Source organism: Pseudorca crassidens, chromosome 7 (assembly GCF_039906515.1).
Source record: "Pseudorca crassidens isolate mPseCra1 chromosome 7, mPseCra1.hap1, whole genome shotgun sequence".
NCBI lineage: Eukaryota > Metazoa > Chordata > Mammalia > Artiodactyla > Delphinidae > Pseudorca > Pseudorca crassidens.
This window is the reverse complement of record NC_090302.1, coordinates 83196258-83219852: the sequence shown is the minus strand read 5'-3', so window position 1 is coordinate 83219852 and position 23595 is coordinate 83196258. Positions and strand designations below refer to the sequence as shown.

Here is a 23595-nt window from a genome sequence, read left to right as displayed (position 1 = left end):
GATACCCTAGGAAGGGGAGTCACACCCAGTAATTGCTGAGATTGGTTTTGCCCCTGCAGGATGTGGACTTGAGTCAAATATGGCCTGATTTAAAGGAAATGAAGAAAGCGGCATTTCCCACGCATAGGCTGGTATCTACAAATCCATACGTACCTGCTACAGGAGAAGAGGCTGTAGTTGTCCATAGGGAGGTTGTTATAGCATCTGTGTGACTTTAAAATCAGTGTATACAATGGGATGTGTATGTACAAATATAGCCTATATACTAGAAGTGATTAGATATCATGACGTATCTAGTGAGACACGGATGTACTATAGATGACATACGCACTGCCCATGTGAGAAGTGACTTTAGTAGTTAATTGGTATTTAAAATAATGTTATCAATGTCACATGGTTTGCTAATCAGGATAAGGGACATAGATTTTTGTATGTATGTGAAGTGACTGATCCCAAAGATTGAATATTTATTAGAATTATTGTACAAGTGTCATCATTCCTGCATGAAGGAGGCAGAAGAATCCGGCAATGCCCAGCTCTCTAATGCCAGGAATGCAGCTCTCAGTGACCAGAGCTCCCTGGGTCTTCCGTTGTCCCTCCCTGTCACCTGAACAGAGGCCAGGCTGGTCCTGGCATCAGTACATCTTTGCATCTGTGACTTCCATGCAAGGTCAGGCAAGGGAAGTTTCTGGGCCTACATGGCAGGCTTGTAATAAATCATTGCTTGTTGGATGAATTTGGTCTGAACCTGGCAATCCTTGTGAAGCACCACCTGTAGATGGCAGGTGGGGTGGGATGTTTAGCTCTCATACAGCTCTAACCACGGGAGCCTAATGAAGATCCTGACTTTCGGGAAACACAGATTCGCAGAGAGAGAGTCTCACATCACTGAAAGCCTCAGAACCCGCTGCTAAGCAGCTGCTTCCACTGTAGGCTCCCCCTCCCCGAGGCTGATGAGTGGTGGGAAGAGGGAAAAGGAGTAATGGGTCTAGGAAAGCACCAAAGACCTTGCCAGATTTGGGGCCAAATTCTTACCTCATCCCTAGTGACCGAAATCCCTACACTCCAGGTTTAACTTCCTGGAAACTCTCTAGCCTCCTGGAACCTTGAATCTTGGCATTAGATCCCACTGATAAGCCCATTCCTACAGGGCTGGGATGTTGAATTGTTTTTACCAGTCTCTGAGGGGCCTGGAGCCCAGACTCTCAACACCATGCCACATGGTGAGCCCAAACCCCAGCTGCAGGCTTCTGTGGGCCAGCCAGGTGCCTGCATTTCTGCCTATTGCCTGGAGTGGAAACCCCTGAGTTCCTCCCTTGTTTTCAGGATTCAATGACTACCTTTCTGGCAAGTAGTAAACACTACATTTGCTGGTCAATTTCTTTTGACCTAACTTTTTGGCAAGTTCCTTAGCTCTCAGTGCCTCAGTTTTCTCATCTGTAAACTGCGGATAATAATAGTACCTACCTCCCAGTGTTGACGTAAGAGCTGGGTGAGTTAACATACTGTAGAGGTTTAAATGGCGGCCTTCAAAAAGATACGTCCACGTAGTAATCCCTGGAACCTGGGAACGTGACATGATAAGGCAAAAGAGTGAGGGAGAGCTTTTCCTGGATTATCCCCGGTGGGCCTTAAATGCAACCACACGTATACTTCCAAGCCACACACACAGAGGAGAGGACACAGGAAGAAGAGGAGAAGGCAATGTGGCCGCCGAGGCAGAGATCGGAGTGATGCGGCCACAAGCCAAGGAACATCTAGAGCCCCCAGAGCCTGGAACAGGTAAAGAACAGATTCTCCCTGAGGGTCTCCAGAGGGAGTGCAGCCCCGCCGACACTTCACTTTCAGACCTCTGGCCTTCAGAACTGTGAGAGAACACATTTCTGTTGTTTTAAGCCACTCAGTGTGTGGTAATTTGTTACAGCAAGAACACAACATACATAACACCCTGGCATGCAGTAAGCATTTGTTCTATTAGTCAATTTGTTCTAAAGGTAAGGATGCCTGTTTGAATGAGGTTGTTAATCACAATACCTCAGAAGTGTTGTTCCTAGCCAAGCAATTAGGCATCCTCAAGAGTGAACTAAAAACGTGTATCTGAGGGAGAAAATGAGACAGGGTCTACAGAACAGCAGGCAGGGCTCTGGAAAACTTGACTTCAGGTTTGGAATTTAACTGATTACTGATTATAAACATACAAATAATAAGAATATAAAAACGTTGTCTGGTAGAGGTGTAGATCTTTAATAATCCAAATAATCCACTGGCCAAGGCATCAGTGGTTTAACTTTTGTTCTTTAATCCTGTTTCTTTGAGTGGGATACACACTTCAATCCCACAGCAACAATTACATGTTCGTACTTGGATTTTTAGATGAGTTGTTTTCCCCCCTTACACAGCTTTGAATTCCCCAAGTCTCTGCTGAGTTTAACTGGGTTGTATTTTTTTGCGGTACGCGGGCCTCTCACTGTTGTGGCCTCTCCCGTTGCGGAGCACAGGCTCCGGACGCGCAGGCTCAGCGGCCATGGCTCATGGGCCCAGCCGCTCCGCGGCATGTGGGATCTTCCCGGACCGGGACACGAACCCGTGTCCCCTGCATCGGCAGGCAGACTCTCAACCACTGCGCCACCAGGGAAGCCCTGGGTTGTATTTTTTTAACTCAAGGAAAATATACCTGAGCCAGTAAGAGGGGTTTTCACGGGCAAAGTTCCTGAGGAGTTGGATTTGAGGACAGTCTGCTGGCAAACTCTACATTCCTGAAGCCTCCATCAGGTATGCTGCCCAGAAGCCTTCTGTGCCTCTCAGAGGAGATGGAGGGGAAACGGTCATACAGTGGGAAACACGACTGTGACTCTGAGAAATACAAATGTGGGTGGGCTGCTCTGATGGCCAGGAAGAGACAGGCTGCCGGATCCCTGTGAAACCACCCTTCTTTTGTCCTCCTTCACCTTTTAGGAAACACTGGTTAACAGAGAGAACGAGAGGATGTGGCATTTTCTATTTGGCTACCTCTGCTCCTGGGTCATTATGATTCTCAAAGCTGCCCCAACCCTAGGCCACGATTCACAACATTTCTTTTATGGTAGGTTTCTTAGGTCTGATCTGTTAGAAATCCTGGTGATTCTGTCTGCTCACCCTGTGCTGTCTCACATGGTAGTCATGAGCCCCGTGTGGCTATTTAAATGTAAACTAATTGAAATTAAATCACATTTAAAATTCAGCTCTTAGTCTCACTGGCCGCAGGTTAAGTGCCTACTGGCCATATTGGACAGTGCAGATAAAACATTTCTATCATTGTAGAAAGTTCTACTGGGCAGTGATGTTCTAGTTATCCAAGATAGAAGGTGAAAACGTCAGGTTATGGAGGGCTCAGCCAGGGAACTTGTACTCTCGTTGCTTCAACTGCTGAACACGGCAGTCACCTGCAGTGACCTTACATACATACGTACAGACAGACAAAAGAGCACACCATGCCTTGTGAAAATTCTAGTAATCATCATGTCACTTTTAGTGTCTCTTTTAGAGGATGTTATTTATTTTAAGACATCATTTTTATTAGTACACTGTAGTACAAGAGACTTTCCATGTCAGGTTGAGAGAAGCTGGTCACATGATTTACAAACAAAACTTTTTTTTTTTTTTTAAACACTGATATTCTGGTGTCACTTTGAAATCAGCCAAGATGCAGTGGGTCTTAATAAAGCAATGGACCTCCAAACAGATTGCAAAACAAGAACCGGTAACTATCAGCACAGAGACGTCACATTAAAAGGAAAATAAAGCAAATGAAAAGGGAGTTTCAAATACCAGGTCACGATGAAAGGGGCAATATATCTTCAGAGAGGTATTGAAATGTGTGTGTGGATACGGCCCGGATATATACAAACATCTCTCCATGTACAGAAGCAAATGCAGAGACTGTCCACACCTCTAGGCAGATTTGTTAGTGATGGATAATGATTAATGAACGCAGGGAGCAATATTTCACCATAATTTGGTCATTTATCAGGGGATTATATATTCAAAATCCACATTTAATTCAAAGACCTTGTATTTAAACATTTCCAGTTTTTTTTTTTTTTTTTACATTTTTAAAGCAATAGGAAGATATACAACTTGCAAAATGTAGGCCTTTACATTTCATTTTCTCCAAATTTTTTTTCCAGTTCAAACCTGTGGCAATTAGCAGCTTTAGTTATGCTTGCTCCAGCATGTTGGACATTCGGCCAACCTTCACTCAGGATCATTTTCATTAATGTACAGACCAAAGAAATAAAACAAACACAGACCTGGCCTAGAATGCATAGACTAAAAAAAATGACATCCCATGTTTTCCCATTGTGTCTCCTGAGACGTATGTTAAGATGGCAAAAGAGTTGCTTGGTTGCTCTTGTGAAATTCACAGTGTTTTGCCTGCAACACATATACATATATATATATATATATTTTTTGCTTCGCTTTGTGTCTGTGATGAATGGAGCAAAGAAATATATATATAAATAAATAAATACTTAAATAAAGGTAAAAGAAAAAAAAGGAAATAAATACAAAAATTAAGGATATTCGAGAACCTTTGACTTATAGCAGCAGTGATTCATTCCAGCCCTGACAAACGAGAAAATACCCCTTCACATGCTGTCATATTTTGCTACAAATCCCTTCCACCGCAAATTCTTTAGAATAGCATTTGCTGTCTCAACCTCGGAGTCTCAGCATCCCACCGTTACGAATTGTGAGGAAACTGCTTTAACTGCTCACTTAGCCACCTGAGTAGGTGGGTCACCGGCCATCCCCCTACTGGGATTTTCTGTAGCAGTGATATAGGGCCAAACCGAAGCTCCACACTGGAAACAAAAGTCCTCAAATGGGAAAAAAAAGAAAAGAAAGAGCAAGGGAATTGAGACTATGTGTGTCTGCAGTCATTTATTTAATTAGATACACAATTTAAAGCTATTGGCATTATAGAAGGTCCAATTTACGAAAGGGTAAGTTTAAAAAAAAGAAGTCTATTCCTGACTTCTATCCCCTGACAACAGGGGATCCTGTTGCCATGGCTCTTTGCAAAGGCCAGCATTTTACACTGCTGCCTCTTGCATTCCGCTAGGATGTGGGAATTCCTAAGAGTCACTCGCCTCGCCGTGGGGTCTTGGATTCTCACCTTTGGCCTTCAAGACACTGGGCTCCCAACAGTCCAGTTCTCTTCTGGAATGCTTGGACTCTGAACACAAGTGTAAAGGGGTCACAGTGGGACAGGTGAGCGTAACACAAATAAATGTGCAAAAGGATTTAAAAAAAAATCAGTTTTCCTTTTCTGGACCTTTACATAAGGAGATATATTTCCGGCTGCATTTTCCTTTGCAGGGAGCCAGAGGAAGGACTCAACGTAGTGGGATGGTTTTGATTTAGTTGTTGTGTGATAATGTGTTTGGGAAGCACATTATCTTAAATATGTCTTCCACCCATGCAGTATTGCAGAGAGTCGAAAAGTGTGATGGGGTCCTACCCACATGGAGAAAGGAAGCATGAACAGCAACATGACTTTAAAAAAGTTTTGGTTATTTAGCAGATTTTAAGCAAATTATTCATACTGCACCCTACTTATAATTATCTCTATTACTGTGTGCCTATAAATTTATACATAAGCTCACAAACACACTATGCATGTGTGTTTGTCTATGTATAAATCTAGTATTTATAACACACATATAAATACATGGAAATACCACAGGGAGCGCCGATGTGAACATATAATATGAATTCTGATATAGTCTTTTATAGCATAGTTCAAAATGTCTTCTAAATAAGCCTGATTATGACACTGGTTCATTGTACAAGGATTTCGCTGAAGCTATGAGCATGATTATATGTCATGAGATCTCAGCTGCTTGCATCTCACATATTTCATTTTGCTCTTCTAACTTCATATCCTGCTTCATGAATTGGTTAGCGTGCTTTCTCTCCTGGACTGCTTGTGTATATATTAAGGTCTCTAGTGGACCAAATCATGAACATCAGAGTCAGAGTACCTAGATTAAGTCCCAGAGGTGCCTGGAGAGTACTAGCATGCCATTTAACTTCTCCAACTCTCAATTTCCTCACCGTTAAAAAGTGGGAATAATTTGCCAACATATGTGAAAAGTGTTTGGGAAACTATTAAACAATGTATAAATGGAAGCAACTGTCAGGATGAGTTCAGGCTAGAGAATTAGGTTTGTCACCACTCCTGTCGTAGTATTTAATGAATTTGATGGCAGGCCCTATTCTGTGATCTTTACACTGCAGAATGAGGATGCCCTTTTTCTAAATATTACAAGAGCATGAGAAGAGGGGATTGTGGAGGAACAGGGATGGAGACTTGAAGATAGTCTGTGGTTCCTTCGGTCACTTTAAAAGCAATCTGGGATTCTTTCAATGCGAGACGTCTCTGTCATCAGTACATACTCTTGAGACAACAGAGGGAAAAAATGAATAATAATCAGCAATATAAATAACTATAAAACTTTGCACTTGCATAGAACCTTTCATTTCAAGACCTTGAGGGACTTGTCAGAAGGTAAAGAGACATTTTTTTTTCTTCTTTTTTCCTTCAGAGGAAAACACAACACTGGAAGGGGAAGGGAATGCTCCCATCCTCTCATCTGCTTTAAACAAATCCTTGCTCTAAAACTGCACAGCCCTCCTTGAATGTGACCCCTTAGAGTATTACCTCCTTTGCTCTCTGTTAAAATAAAACAAGTAACTTGCAGCTTCTTCCCCCAGAGCAGCTGGCCAGTCGCACAGAATAACAAACCTGTGTAGGTTTTCAGGTCATCACTGGTGGAATCTAGAAAAGTTCTGTACAAATCTGCTTCTTCTTACTGCTTCACAGGGTGCCACAGTGTTTTAACAGTACCATGGGCCCTTAATGGGATATATACGTGCAGGTATATATCATGGAGATATGGCTTTCGTTATATTATTATGTGTGTTCTGGAGGGTTTTTGGTCACCGACAAAGAGAACAATTCAACTCCCATGTCTCATAGGCAGCGCAGAACCTGAAAGGACTATGGGCATCGCCTTGTCCAACCCCCTTCACTTGACAGCAGATGCTACCGGATTTCCTTTTGTTCTCTGTTAATGGACACTTTTGATTTTTTGAGAACTGGTTTTCAGTGTCTAGAATGGAAAATAAGGTGCTTCAGTAACTAAGGGCACAAGCAAAACTTAAACAGAGCAATTGCACCTTCAGAAACAAATATGAAATAAAATGACCTAAGTTGAATTCAAATCACTCCCTTTCAATCTGGCTCGTGTTATAAAGATGTCGAGTTAGCAAAATTCCCCTCACAGAGGGTAGCAAGTTTTCTTGAGGAACAGAAAAATGTTTCTTCCTTGGTATAACTGATCACCCAGATAACTGTAAATTTCTATTTAAATTTACAACCTCTTTTCGCAAAACCCGTGGCTATGCCCAGAAGCACACCTCCAAAGCTTGGCCTGGGCACAGTGTCCCATGGGTATGCTGTGCCTAAGGTTTTGTTTTTACTTTCTTTTAAAATGCAGTGAAAAAAACAAAACAGCATATTGACAATGGAGTACAATTAGAATGAGACCACTCTCCCAACCAGAGCCCAGAGCAAGGTCTCGGCCTGTGTACACTGAACATCAATGCCTGTGATACCCCCAGGGTGGGTGAGGTCTCCTGTCCCTTGGGGGTTGATTTTGCCCTTCTCACAGGGCCACAGTGGGTGCGACATGGTGGAGGATAGCCAGGTTTCAGGGACCATATTTGTTAAAACCCATCGCCACCATACGACCCAGAGACACTTATACTCAGCTGATGAATTCCATTAGCTTCCCCTAATTATATAAGTTATACCTTTTATGGATCTGCTCTACATATCTGGGGCACGACGTCTGGAGCGGTAGTTTCTGCACACAAGATATTTTTATCGACAAAGACCATGCACAATTTTGCTTGCACAGTTAAAAGGACGGGTGGGGTGGAGGCTAGGGGTTGGAAGGAAGTGCTATCTGAAAAGTTCACTGTAAGAGAAACTTGCCTCCAAATTTAGAGCTTGTCCTATCTTTTCCAAGTCCTTGGCTTTCCCACCTGACCCTGAAATGATCGCTGGACAAGAATCCACCTCCTTTCAACTGAACTTGACACAGGCTCAGTGGATAACACTTGGAAAAACAAACCAGCGCCATCACCGTGGCCCACGAAGACAAGACTGTCGGAACGTGTGATGTACCATCTTACCTCCCGGAAGCCATCTTTTCTCTGTTCTACACTCTAGTGTTTCCGGTGATGGGAAAAGAATAGTCCATGGCACAGAGTTCAACAGTCTTTTTACTCCTCAGAAATGTCCTCGGGGGAAGGTGCCGAATACACTGTTCCCAGCTAACAGTCGCTGGGTTTTCTTAAGTTGGGACTGACGCCAGCCGATCTCAATGGTTGTCTTTGTTCTTCCCATACTGCGGTTTATAATAAATCTTCTTTCTCTCTGGTTTTAATCTCCCAAAGATAAAGGCTTCCCAGATTGAACACAAGTTTTCCTTTTTCATACACAGGCTTAAGCCATCCCAAACAATAAGAACAGTAATAATAATAAATAAATAGAAGTGAATCCATAGAAACTCTCGATGTCTGTACAGCAGAAGTGACAAAGTTTAAGTCAAATATTTGTTTTCCCTTTTTTTCATCCACATCAAAGGCAGGAATACAACAAGGCATTGTTAGTTGTGGTGGGCAAACCGGAGTGTCTGCTGATATAACAAATTAGGTTTGTTAAGGCCTTTGTCTATGCAGAGTTAATAGTAATGCAGAAGCCAGATTGATTAAAAAGGAAAGGGTGAGGATTGTGAAGCAGGGAAGACAAAAAATAAAGGAAAGAAAAACAAACAAACAAAAAACTAGGGAATAAACCAAGGGAGATGGAAAGAGAGAAAGAGATAATGCCAAAAAGAAGTCCATACTGTGTCTACGGATGGAGAAGTACACACTGCTTCCCTCGGAAAGCTTCTCGGTGTCTTTGTGGTTAATACTGTCAGAGCGAAGAACAGCAGATTGACGGCATCCAGCGGCAGTTAAAAGACGTTCATCCTCTCGGCCCAACTGAGGAGGTGCTTTGGGAAGGATCGGTCTCGGGGAAAGGGCCCTAGCCTAGTATATCCAGGTAGACCGGAGATGCCTTGGCCAAGTTCTGAAGGAGGGTGTGGATGCCCTTGATGTTCTTCCTCATGTGGGGCTCTCGCTGCCAGCACCCCAGCATCAGCTCATAGACTTCCTGGGGGCACGTTCGAGGTCGCTGCAAGACTCGGCCTTGAGTGATGCATTCTATCACCTGGACGGGACGGAGAGCAAAGATAGGGTCAGACCAGAGGAAAAACAATGTGGATACAATAAATGTCAGTACAAAGAGAGGGCTGCTTTAAAGAAACCCACTCAGTGTTTACTTTTTTTCAGAGGCAAGAGAGTGACTGTTCTAGGTTGGTATGTCATGGTTAATTTGATGGGTTTATATTCATTTTTCAAGCCACACTGATTTCACCAAACTGCTAGAGAAATAATTCATCTATATGGAATGCTCCCAAAGCACACCCTGGAATTCCAATGTTTTACTGGCCTGAGATGGGACCAGGGTCACTTTTGTGTCAGGGCGCTAACTGGCCAGGGAACCCCAGGGTACAGAAATGAGCGGTCATTTTGGATAATGGAATTGGATAAAAGACAGACATGGGCCTGAAGAAGTGAGGTGCTTGACCAAGAAGTGATGCCTCAAATATAGACATATTTGCAAACAGATTAGAAAAGGAAAATAAAATGTTTGAGTTTTCACTAGAAGTGAATGTTCTAATGAAATATGCAAAAAGGAGAGAAGCTTGAAACCTTAATGGAATAATACCAAAGCTAGCTGGACTCGAAGGGTACCGGAATGCCACATCTGCTATCAATTTACTAGATGAACAGCACGAAATGACTCCTGGGTCCCAATGCCAGAGGATCACAGGCGCGTCAGCAAATGCCGTGCTTTTCTCTTTCTAGAACTCTTAAGTTTGGAGCGTGACTATAATTTGGCCATGAAATTTAGGTACATGGCAGGCCGTTTGGGAGGTGCTTCTCCCAACAAAGCCACAGGAGAGCGTGTCCTGACTTCCAGCCCGGGGATGCCTCTCTGCGTCAGCTCTCTAGGGGTCTTGGTGCCACCCGCCTCTCACCTCGTTGTTTGACAGCTGGTACCAGGGCTGTTTGCCATATGTGAAGATCTCCCACAACACGACCCCCAGGCTCCAGACGTCACTTTCGGTGGTGAACTTCCTGTACATGATGCTCTCTGGAGGCATCCAGCGAATGGGCAGCATCGTGTGGCCACCGACCTGGCAGAAAAGGGGTAAGCAAGGCGGCATCAGTGCCCACCATCAGGAGAAAAGGTTTGGAAGGGAGATGTGGGGGACATTTATTTCCCTTTCCTTTATTTGTATTTATTAATTTTAATTGTTTATAAAACAGAAGGGAAAGACGATTGGTTTATAATCTCAAGCAACAGAGACAGAGGGCAAAGAGTGGTCAAAGGATTTTTCTCACATTTTTGCAATTCTCTCTTTCTCACAACTAGACAGGAGCAGAGATGGTGATTGGGTGGGTATTCATCCTGTATGAAACACAGACAGGGCTTCCCTGGTGGCGCAGTGGTGGAGAGTCCGCCTGCCGGTGCAGGGGACACGGGTTCGTGCCCCGGTCTGGGAAGATCCCACATGCTGCGGAGCGGCTGGGCCCGTGAGCCATAGCCGCTGAGCCTGCGCGTCCGGAGCCTGTGCTCCGCAACGGGAGAGGCCGCAACAGTGAGAGGCCCGCGAACCGAAAAAAAAAAAAAAAAAAAACCCCAGACACACCTACTTTCTGGTATGAGGATGACTTGATCTTGTAATTAACAAGATAACTTTGGTCAGGATAACAAGTAGAGAGTTTTGCATCCAAAATGACCCACCGAGGGACTCTGCTTCCTTAGCAAGGCCGGAGCTTCCTTCCACTTTAAAGTGTAAGGAGCGCACACAGAGCTGCCTTGAACATGCTTACCACAACCCAGCAATGGGCAGGGCAGAAATGATTATTCACATTTTACAAAAGGGGCAACTGAGTTTCAGGTTGCTATGGATACAAAGAAGTCCAGTCTTTGGAATTTCATCTACTACAGGAAACTTCAACTGAGCTTATTTACAAAAGTAAAGAAGCAGGAGGAGCTTCAAGATGGTGGAAGAGTAAGACGCGGAGATCACCTTCCTCCCCACAGATACATCAGAAATACATCTTCATGTAGAACAACTCCTACAGAACACCTACTGAACGCTGGCAGAAGACCTCAGACCTCCCAAAAGGCAAGAAACTCCCCACGTACCTGTGTAGGGCAAAAGAAAAAAGAATAAACACAGACAAAAGGATAGGGACGGGACCTGCACCAGTGGGAGGGAGCTGTGAAGGAGGAAAAGTTTCCACACACTAGGAAGCCCCTTCGTGGGCGGAGACTGCAGGTGGTGGAGGGGTAAGCTTCGGAGCCGCGGAGGAGAGCGCGGCCACAGGGGTGCGGAGGGCAAAGCGGGGAGATTCCCGCACAGAGGATCGGTGCTGACCAGCACTCACCAGCCCGAGAGGCTTCTCTGCTCACCCGCTGGGGCGGGCGGGGCTGGGAGCTGAGGCTCGGGCTTCGGTCGGATCCCAGGGAGAGGACTGGCGGCGTGAACACAGCCTGCAGGGGGTTAGTGCACCACGGCTAGCCGGTAGGGAGTCCGGGAAAAGGTCTGGAGCTGCCGAAGACGCAAGAGACTTTTTCTTCCCTCTTTGTTTCCTGATGCGCGACGAGAGGGGATTAAGAGTGCCGCTTAAAGGAGCTCCAGAGACTGGCGTGAGCCGCGGCTATCAGCGCGGACCCCAGAGACGGGCATGAGACGCTAAGGCTGCTGCTGCCGCCACCAAGAAGCCTGTGTGCAAACACAGGTCACTATCCACACACACCCCCGCCCCCCCGGAGCCTGTGCAGCCCGCCACTGCCAGGGTCCCGTGATCCAGGGACAACTTCCCCGGGAGAACACAGGGCGCACCTCAGGCTGGTGCAACATCATGCCGGCCTTTGCCACCGCAGTCTCGCCCCGCATCCGTACCCCTCCCTCCCCCCGGCCTGAGTGAGCCAGAGCCCCCGAATCTGCTCCTTTAACCCAGTCCTGTCTGAGCGAAGAACAGACGCCCTCAGGCGACCTACATGCAGAGGCGGGTCCAAATCCAAAGCTGAACCCCGAGAGCTGTGTGAACAGAGAAGAGAAAGGGAAATCTCTCCCAGCAACCTCAGGAGCAGCGGATGAAATCACCACAGTTAACTTGATGTACCGCATCTGTGGAATACCTGAATAGACAATGAATCATCCCAAATTGAGGAGGTGGACTGTGGGAGCAATTATATATATAGTTTTTTCCCTTTTTCCTTTTTGTGAGTGTGTATGCATGCTTCTGTGTGTGATTTTGTCTGTATAGCTTTGCTTTTACCATTTGTCCTAGGGTACTGTGTGTCCGTTTTTTTTTTTCTTTTTTTTTTGCTTTTTAGTGAAGTTTTCAGTGCTTGTTATCATTGGTGGATTTGTTTTTTGGTTTGGCTATTCTTCCTTTTTTTTTACTTAAAAATTTTTTTTATAATAATTATTTTTTGTTTTTTACTTTAATAACTTTTTAATTTAATTTAATTTTACTTCTTTCTTTCTTTCTTTCTCTCTTTCTCTCTTTCTTTCTTTCTCCCTTTTATTCTGAGCCGTGTGGATGACAGGCTCTTGGTGCTCCAGCCAGGTGTCAGGGCTGTGCCTCTGAGGTGGGAGAGCCAAGTTCAAGACATTGGTCCACAAGAGACCTCCCAGCTCCACATAATATCAAATGGCGAAAATCTCCCAGAGATCTTCATCTCAACGACAGCTCCCAGCTACACTCAACGACCAGCAAGCTACAGTGCTGGACATCCTAACCCAAACAACTAGCAAGACAGGAACACAACACCATCCATTAGCAGAGAGGCTGCCTAAACTCATAATAAGTCCACAGACACCCCAAAACACACCACCAGAGGTGGACCTGCCCACCAGAAAGACAAGATCCAGCCTCATCCACCAGAACACAGGCACCAGTCCCTTCCACCAGGAAGCCTACACAACCCACTGAACCACCTGACACTGGGGGCAGACACCAAAAACAATGGGAACTACGAACTTGCCACCTGCAAAAGGAGATCCCAAACCCAGTAAGTTAAGCAAAATGAGAAGACAAAGAAAGATGAAGGAGCAAGGTGAAAACCCACCACACGTAACAAATGAAGAGGAAATAGACAGTCTACCTGAAAAAGCACTCAGAATAATGATAGTAAAGATGATCCAAAATCTTGGAAATAGAATGGACAAAATACAAGAAATGTTTAATGAGGACCTAGAAGAACTAAAGAGCAAAGAAACAATCATGAACAACACAATAAATGAAATTAAAAATTCTCTAGAAGGGATCAATAGCAGAATAACTGAGGCAGAAGAATGGATAAGTGACCTGGAAGATAAAATAGTGGAAATAACTACTGCAGAGCAGAATAAAGAAAAAACAATGAAAAGAATTGAGAACAGTCTCAGAGATCTCTGGGACAATATTAAACACACCAACATTTGAATTATAGGGGTCCCAGAAGAAGAAGAGAACAAGAAAGGGACTGAGAAAATATTTGAAGAGATTATAGTTGAAAACTTCCCTAGTATGGGAAAGGAAATACTTAATCAAGTCCAGGAAGCACAGAGAGCCCCATACAGGATAAATCCAAGGAGAAACACATCAAGACACATATTAATCACACTATCAAAAATTAACTACAAAGAACAAATATTAAAAGCAGCAAGGGAAAAACAACAAATAACATACAAGGGAATCCCCATAAGGTTAACAGCTGATCTTTCAGCAGAAACTCTGCAAGCCAGAAGGGAGTGGCAGGACATATTTAAAGTGATGAAAGGGAAAAACCTACAACCAAGATTACTCTGCCCAGCAAGGATCTCATTCAGATTAGAGAGAGAAATTAAAACCTTTACAGACAAGTAAAAGCTAAGACAATTCAGCACCACCAAACTAGCTTTACAACAAATGCTAAAGGAACTCATCTAGGCAGGAAACACAAGAGAAGGAAAAGACATACAATAGCAAACCCAAAACAATTAAGAAAATGGGAATAGGAACATACATATCGATAATTACCTTAAATGTAAATGGATTAATGCTCCAACCAAAAAAAATAGACTGGCTGAATGGATACAAAACAAGACCCGTATATATGCTGTCTACAAGAGACCCACTTCAGACGTAGGGACACATACAGCCAGAGTGAGGAGATGGAAAAAGATATTCCATGCCAATGGAAATCAAAAGAAAGCTGGAGTAGCAATTCTCATATCAGACAAAATAGACTTTAAAATAAAGACTATTACAAGAGACAAGGAAGGACACTACATAATGATCAAGGGATCAACCCAAGAAGAGGATATAACAATTGTAAATATCTCTGCACCCAAAATAGGAGCACCTCAATACATAAGGCAAACACTAACAGCCATAAAAGGGGAAATCAACAGTAATACAATCATAGTAGGGGACTTTAACACCCCACTTTCACCAATGGACAGATCATCCAAAATGAAAATAAATAAGGAAATGCAAGTTTTAATGATACATTAAACAAGATGGACTTAACCGATATTTATAGGGCATTCTATGCAAAAACAACAGAATACACTTTTTTTCTCAAGTGCTCATGGAACATTCTCCAGGATAGATCATATCTTGGGTCACAAGTCAAGCCTTGGTAAAATTAAGAAAATTGAAATCGTATCAAGAAACTTTTCTGATCACAACGTTATGAGACTAGATATCAATTACAGGAAAAAAATCTGTAAAAAATACAAACACATGGAGGATAAACAATACACTACTTAATAACCAAGAGATCACTGAAGAAATCAAAAAGGAAATCAGAAAATACCTAGAAACAAATGACAATGAAAACACAACGACCCCAAACCTATGGGATGCAGCAAAAGCACTTTTAAGAGGGAAGTTTATAGCAATACAATCCTACCTTAAGAAACAAGAAACATCTCAAAAAGACAACCTAACCTTAAACCTAAAGCAAGTAGAGAAAGAAGAACAAAAAAACCCCAAAGTTAGCAGAAGGAAAGAAATCATAAAGATCAGATCAGAAATAAATGAAAAAGAAATAAGTGAAATGATAGCAAAGATCAATAAAACTAAAAGCTGGTTCTTTGAGAAGATAAACAAAATTGATAAGCCATTAGGCAGACTCAAAAAGAAGAAAAGGGAGAAGACTCAAATCAATAGAATTAGAAATGAAAAAGGAGAAGTAACAACTGACACTGCAGAAATACAAAGGATCATGAGCACTTACTACAAACAACTATATGCCAATAAAATGGACAACCTGGACGAAATGGATAAATACTTAGAAACGCACAACCTTCCAAGACTGAACCAGGAAGAAATAGAAAATATGAACAGACCAATCACAAGCACTAAAATAGAAAACGTGATTAAAAATCTTCCAACAAACAAAAGCCCAGGACCAGATGGCTTCACAGGCGAATTCTATCAAACATTTAGAGAAGAGCTAACACCTATCTTTCTCAAACTCTTCCAAAATATAGCAGAGGGAGGAAGACTCCCAAACTCATTCTATGAGACCACCATCACCCTGACACCAAAACCAGACAAAGATGTCACAAAAAAAGAAAGCTACAGACCAATATCACTGATGAACATAGATGCAAACTTTTACAACAAAATACTAGCAAACAGAATCCAACAGCACATTAAAAGGATCATACACCATGATCAAGTGGGGTTTATCCCAGGAATGCAAGGATTCTTCAATATACGCAAATCAATGTGATACACCATATTAACAAATTGAAGGAGAAAAACCATATGATCATCTCAATAGATGCAGAGAAAGCTTTTGACAAAATTCAACACCCATTTATGATAAAAATCCTTCAGAAAGTAGGCATAGAGGGAACTTACCTCGACATAACAAAGGCCATATATGACAAACCCACAGCCAACATCATCCTCAATGGTAAAAACTGAAACCATTTCCACTAAGATCCGGAACAAGACAAGGTTGCCCACTCTCACCAGTATTGTTCAACATAGTTTTGGAAGTTTTAGCCACAGCAATCAGAGAAGAAAAAGAAATAAAAGGAATCCAAATCGGAAAAGAAGTAAAGCTGTCACTGTTTACAGATGACATGATACTATACATAGAGAATCCTAAAGATGCTACCAGAAAACTACTAGAGCTAATCAATGAATTTGGTAAAGTAACAGCATACAAAATTAATGCACAGAAATCTCTTGCATTCCTACACACTAATGATGAAAAATCTGAAAGTGAAATTAACAAAACATGCCCATTTACCATTGCAACAAAAAGAATAAAATATCTAGGAATAAACCTACCTAAGGAGACAAAAGACCTGTATGCAGAAAACTATAAGACATTGATGAAGGAAATTAAAGATGATACAAATAGATGGAGAGATATACCATGTTCTTGGATTGGAAGAATCAACATTATGTAAATGACTATACTACCCAAAGCAATCTACAGATTCAATGCAATCCCTATCAAACTACCACTGGCATTTTTCACAGAACTAGGACAAAAAATTTCACAATTTGTATGGAAACACAAAAGACCCCGAATAGCCAAAGCAATGATGAGAAAGTAAAACAGAGCTGGAGGAAACAGGCTCCCAGACTTTGGACTATACTACAAAGCTACAGTAATCAAGACAGTATGGTACTGGCACAAAACCAGAAATATAGATCAATGGAACAGGATAGAAAGCCCAGAGATAGACCCATGCACATATGGTCACCTTATCTTTGAAAAAGGAGTTAAGCATATACAATGGAGAAAAGACATCCTCTTCAATAAGTGGTGCTGGGAAATCTGGACAGCTACATGTAAAAGTATGAAATTAGAACACTCCCTAACAGCATGCACAAAAATAAACTCAAAATGGATTCAAGACCTAAATGTAAGGTCAGACACTTTCAAACTCTTAGAGGAAAACATAGGCAGAACACTTTATGACATAAATCACAGCAAGATCCTTTTTGACCCACCTCCTAGAGAAATGGAAAGAAAAACAAAAATAAACAAATGGGACCTAATGAAACTTCAAAGCTTTTGCACAGCAAAGGAAACCATAAACAAGAAGAAAAGACAACTCTCAGAAAGGGAGAAGATATTTGCAAATGAAGCAACTGACAAAGGATTAATCTCCAAAATTTGCAAGCAGCTCATGCAGCTCAATATCAAAAAAACAAACAACCCAATCCAAAAATGGGCAGAAGTCCTTAATAGATATTTCTCCAAAGAAGATATACAGATTGCCAAAAAAACACATGAAAGACTGCTCAACATCATTACTCATTAGAGAAATGCAAATCAAAACTACAATGCGATATCATCTCACACCAGTCAGAATGGCCATCATCAAAAAATGTACAAACAATAAATGCTGGAGAGGGTGTGGAGAAAAGGGAACTCTCTTGCACTGTTGGTGGGAATGTAAATTGATACAGCTACTATGGAGAACAGTATGGAGGTTTCTTAAAAAACTAAGAGTAGAACTACCATATGACCCAGCAATCCAACTACTGGACATATACCCTGAGAAAACCATAACTCAAAAAGAGTCATGTTCCACAATCTTCATTGCAGCACTATTTACAATATCCAGGACGTGGAAGCAACCTAAGTGTCCATCGACAGATGAATGGATAAAGAAGATGTGCCACATATATACAATGGAATATTACTCAGCCATAAAAAGAAACAAAATTGAGTTATTCGTAGTGAGGTGGATGGACCTAGAATCTGTCATATAGAGTGAAGTAAGTCAGAAAGAGAAAAACAAATACCGTATGTTAACACATACATATGGAATCTAAAAGAAAAAAAAAAAAGATCGTGAAGAACCTAGGGCAAAACGGGAATAAAGACGCAGACCTCCTAGAATGGATTTGAGGACACCGGGAGGGGGAAGGGTAAGCTGGGGCGAAGTGAGAGAGTGGTAGTGTATATATGGACGTATATACACTACCAAATGTAAAATAGATAGCTAGTGGGAAGCAGTCGCATAGCACAGGGAGATCAGCTTGGTGCTTTGTGATCAGCTAGAAGGGTTGGATAGGGAGGGTGGGAGGGAGGGAGATGCAAGTGGGAAGAGATATGGGGATATATGTATATGAATAACTGATTCACTTTGTTATAAAGCAGAAGCTAACACACCACCGTAAAGCAATTATACTCCAATTAAAATGTTAAAAAAAAAGTTAATACATAAGTATGGTTTTTGAAAAGCCCATTTTAGTAAAAGCACCAAGTCTGAGGCATTAGATAGCAACAGCATTAGCACAGGCAAAGAAAACTTTGACCAAAGAGGTTTGTTTACGATTTCCTACTTTCTGGAGAAAAATTAAGTGTATTCCATACAGGTTTGTAGCCCATCAAGGCTGTCTGATTTTTAAACCAAGATAAGATTTCTGCACAGTAGCCCAATGGGTGGCAGGTCCTACTTTTCACGCTGGTGAACCTCAGCGCTACCTGCCCAAATGCCATGCTGACAGCGGGGCAGTGGGTGAGCTCACAGGACAGCAGGAATTAGATTTCCCAGACAACTCCCACCCCCTGACCTCTGAGAGCAATGCCACACAGAGTTTCTGCCCGATTATAATTCTCAATATCCATTTCTGACTCACTAAGGGAAGGAGGGAAGGAAATGGACTAACAGTGCCTGAAAAATGCTGCTCAACTCCGTAGCCCAAGGAGTGGAGAGTGTCAGAGATGTCTAATTTGCTTGGTGATTTCAAATGATGCTCTTAGCATCAAAGAAAGCATGCACGATTTTTCCCCATTCTTCTCTGTACGAGGAATCCAAGTCTGACAAGTCGAAACATGACTTGCTGGCTCAGGGTTAAGGCGCCCCTGTATTTTTACTGTTCAGCTTTGAATACACCAAAAGTTCATGCGCTAAGTGCAAGCTTGTTGCCTTCCATCAGCTTTCAATTTCCTCGCTTTCTCCTCATTCCGCAGGACAGGTTGTCACTGTTCAACGAGCGCAGATTTCCCTCATGGAGCTGCCTGGACATGACAATACTCACCACCAGGGTCGATATCGAAAACACAACCTGTGCAACACAGGCACTGACCAGAATGGTTGCTGGTGTTCATACTGGCACAGACAAATGGGCGTGTTTCTGGCTGATGGCTATCTGCCTGACTCTGCAACTCTGAAACCCCACGTACCCAGGACTTTGGGAAAGGAAATCTGCCAACACACAAGAGTTTCCTACGTTTTCAGATACTTACAAACACGAAGGATACCAAGGCGGAATGGTCCCCCGGGTGCTGGCAGCCTATACCCCAGCACCAAGGAGAGGCTTTGTGGCAGTGCAGGGAGCTATATGCACAGAGTGATGGGGAGTGAGAGGTCTCTGCCCAGGTTTTTAGTGAAAAAGACATAATTCTTTCTTGAATGGGAATAGTGAAACAATTGAAATTGACATATTGAAAGTAGAATTAGAAAAATATTGAAATTAGACCATACAACCAATGTACAGTTGGTCTGTGGTAGTAAGGGGAAGAGTGGGATATTATGGACCAATTCGGTGTTCTTTTGGATACCTGACCCTCAAAGTATTAAGAGCTAGCTTGCCACATGTGTTCCTAGTTCAGATGTGTCCAATATACTATAACCTGTAACCCTCTTCATTTCTTGGAGATTCATAATGCACAGAATTCCCTTGAAGTGTCTCAGGCAGAAAGAACAGATTTAACTTTGTTTAACTTAGTGAATTAAACTAATTTGGCTGTGTGTTTGTGGGGGAGAGGGAGAGAGATGGAGAGCCACTCACATACATTCCTAGAACCAGACGGTAAATATCCCACTTTGGGACATGTTAACCTATGGAGACGCCAGGCTTTCCATATTCTTTTTGTGTTCCCAGCTGTGGTGCAGTGGACAACACTCAATTCATGACTTTAGAAGGGGGCCAAAAGGTACAAATTTCCAGTTGTAAAATAAATAAGTCCTGAGGATGTAAGGTACAGCAAGGTGACTATAGTTAACAATATTGTATTGCATATTTGAAAGTAAATCCTAAAAGTTTTCATCACAACAACAAAAAATTGTAACTATGTGAGGAGACAAATGTTAACTAGACTTATGGCTGTGATCATTTTGCAATATATACAGATATCAAATCCTTATATTGTACACCTGAAACGAATATGATGTTATATGTCAAGTATACCTCAATTAAAACAAAAAACAAAAAACACCCTGGGCTCCAGAGTTAATTTCACTACTTGCCAAACCTCTCTGTGTCTTAATTTTTCCAACTATAAAATGTGGGTAACAATATATACCTCCCAGGGTTAACTCAAGCAGACAATATTTGTGAAAGCCCTTTATGAATTTTAATGCACTAAATGCTTTCTAGGTGTTGCCTCTTTCTCTGTAGCCTGTATTATCTAGCCTTTATTTTCTCAATGGGAAGCAGCCAGGGAGACATTAAGAAGAGTCAACACTACAACTCTCCCACACTCCTCACTCTGCAATGACAAGTACTCTGGGGCCCCTCTGATTACACCTACTCTTCCGGATTCTCTGTCCTGTATTGCTAATGGCCAAAGAAGAGGCTCCTGTGTCCTTTAAAGAAGGGGAAAAAAAGATTCAATTTCTGATTTACATGTTTTCCCATCTGATCATTTATTTTATGCTTGCAGTCTCTTTGGGACAGATTTTTCACTCTAATTCTTTCAAGAATCCCCTCTGGGATTTCACACATGCCATTACAAATAATGCTTTCCTTGTTCTGATGTCAAATGGGTGAGTGGTGGGAGCATCTAATAAAAGTTCAGACAGGGTTCACAAGTTTTCTAAACCCGTTTAGAACATTTCTGAATATTTCTTTCGCAGCCCTTTCTCAGGATTTTGGAGCATGTCACAAAAGTGGGCCCAAAAAGTAAAAATAGAAAAAAAGAGCCACCGTGGTTACAAATTACTGTCACATTCCAGTCACAGTCACTGGATGGTTTTTAGAACTCACAAAACCACATACTGTGCAGTGACAAACACAATGAGATATTTGTCTTGTATGTGCAACTTGGCCATCGGCCCTCACACTCTTGCTTAAATATTTGTGAGATGGAATGTGATCCCAAGGGTGACACTGGGAGTCAGAACTGTTGCTTTGACTGCCAGGTACTCAGTGGTGCCAGGAGAGACCTTTCAGTGATCGACTTGGGTCAGGAACATGCTCTTCACTAAACGCATCAGAATGAGCTGATGCAACATGGGAAATCCACTTAGCTGGGGAGTTGACTCGGACTTGCAGGTTTTATTTTTCTCAACCCACGAGCCTGGGGTTTTAGCTCTGTAATTAACCACTTGTCACCACCTTCCCACCATAATCATCTGTCAACACAGAGCAGTTGATCTTTACAAAGAACTTCTACTCGATGATCTCACTTGAGCCCAATAATTACCCTCTTGAGAGGACGTCAACTTGCCTTCACATTATAAGTAATGCCCCCCAAATTCAGAGAGTTTAAGTAGCTTATCTAAAAACACACACACATAACCCCTCCCCACAGGACATCTTGTACTCACTCTGATGGGTCACTCTGTGTTTCTGGCTTCTGCATTCTCCAATTCATGCCCTATATTCTGCCAGCAAACTTAGTTGTGGCTCCTCACCCAGGCCGAACCTACTCATGCCTCTTGGAAAGTTTGATCTTTTTTTCTACCTACTCTGGAAGGTCTCCTAAAGGCAAGTTCAAGTTCCATCACTTCAAGGAATGTACCCTCCCTGCTATAGCTCAGCAATGTTTTTAAGCACCCCTCAGTACAGCTCTGGTAACACTGCAGGCATTCCCTATTTTTGCTAACGGATCACATGCCTCAAGAGGAAGGACGCTGAGCAGTTATGGCTGGCAAGGCATGGAGGGGGTTGGTTGGTAAGCAGACCACGTCTTCGAGTTTCTTCTGACTGTTGAGATTTGGGGAGGAATTCTCAATGTGCTCCTTCAAAGAGATCAGTGTTCACTACTTTCCCATCCACCGCCAATAACTTCTCTAAACTCTTCATAGAACCAACCTTAGATTAAATGGATGGAAACTGGCTCACCTAATTGATGCTACAAATAAGAACCATTCGATGAAATTCAAAACTTCTTAATAAAATGCAATCCAAAATACTGGCATTCACATGGAGTATAAAAACTCTCTAAGCTGTGTGTGAAATCCCGTTCGTTCCTCAGTTTATCATCTGTACAGTAGATGGGGGAGTCTGTGGTGCAGACCTGGTACTATTCGACCTGGGAATGAAGTTTAGGAAGACGTCATGATGAATAACATGAGAGAATATTGCTCTATAAGATAGCATCTCATATCCTCTGAGGCGAGAGAGGAAGGACAGAGACTAACGAAGAACATTAAACCATGAAAAAGGAAAGAATGAATGGCCATCAGGGCTGCTAATCACCGTGACTTGCTTAAATCGGTGACGTTAATCAGAACAATGTCTGGAGCCAATGACCAAAAAGAAATTCCGTAGTGTCTAAAATAAATCAAGTTATGGGAAATAATGGATTCTGTTTTTAAAACATCTGCAAAAAGAACTGTTTGTTTAGCTCTTACTGTTTATTTCCATGACACTTCATAATTTTGATGGTGAAATGTACAGAATGATCTGGTTTTAAAAAAAACAACAACCTGTTCTAGGAAAAATACCTAGGCCTGAGCATCCTTTAAATCTACTTGTTTGAAAGGTGTAAAGACAATAAATCCTGGCAAGAATACTAAAAGGCCTTTGGTAAAACTGTCTTGTGTCCGAAATGCTGTATAGCACAGGGAGCTCACTCAGCTCGGTGCTCTGCGATGACCTAAATGGGTGGGATGGGCAGGGGAGGGAGGCCCAAGAGGGAGGGGATACATGTATACGTATAGCTGATTCACTTTGTTGTACAGCGGAAACTAACACACCATTGTAAAGCATCTATACTCTAACAACAACAAAAACAGAAATGGATGATTTTATTATTTTTAAATCAAATTGGGAACATCTAATCAGTTCAACTACAATATTTATTTCTTACCCAAGAAATACTCTTTGGGTACATTCTCTTTGGTGACTAGGTTGTAAATGGTGACTATTTCCCCATGGCTTAACAAACAATATGATTTATTTTTCTACACTGGAAAACTAGAATTTAGGAAGGTCAAGAAACTTGCTGAGCAAGTGGAGATATGAATTGGTGACCAGCAGTATTGAAGACAGCTCTCTATCCCACTATTATTCATGCTGGGACCCTAGGTTCTTACTTAATTTTTACAAACATACGAAGCATCTTTATCCCTGGTACAAGTTTATGAGGAATGCACAACCCATTTTCCAGGGACCTCGGTTGATGAGAGAGGAGGTAACAAGCATCCACCCTCCTCCTTCCTCCCTCAT

At 42.3% G+C, this 23595-nt stretch overlaps 1 protein-coding gene across 3 annotated transcripts in view; it reads right to left on the bottom strand.

The window, feature by feature from the left end:
• Positions 1 to 3614: 3614 nt before the first annotated feature.
• Positions 3615 to 23595, bottom strand: part of NTRK2 (neurotrophic receptor tyrosine kinase 2) — a 383847-nt gene continuing 363866 nt past the window's right edge. For all 3 annotated transcript variants that reach the window (XM_067744760.1, XM_067744761.1, XM_067744759.1), the window contains exons 17-18: positions 10203 to 10361; positions 3615 to 9328 (exon numbers count right to left, since the gene is read on the bottom strand). In XM_067744760.1, the coding sequence (XP_067600861.1) occupies positions 9143 to 9328; positions 10203 to 10361 (345 nt within the window). In that variant the 3' untranslated portion in view covers positions 3615 to 9142. The remainder of the gene's footprint in view (positions 9329 to 10202; positions 10362 to 23595) is intronic.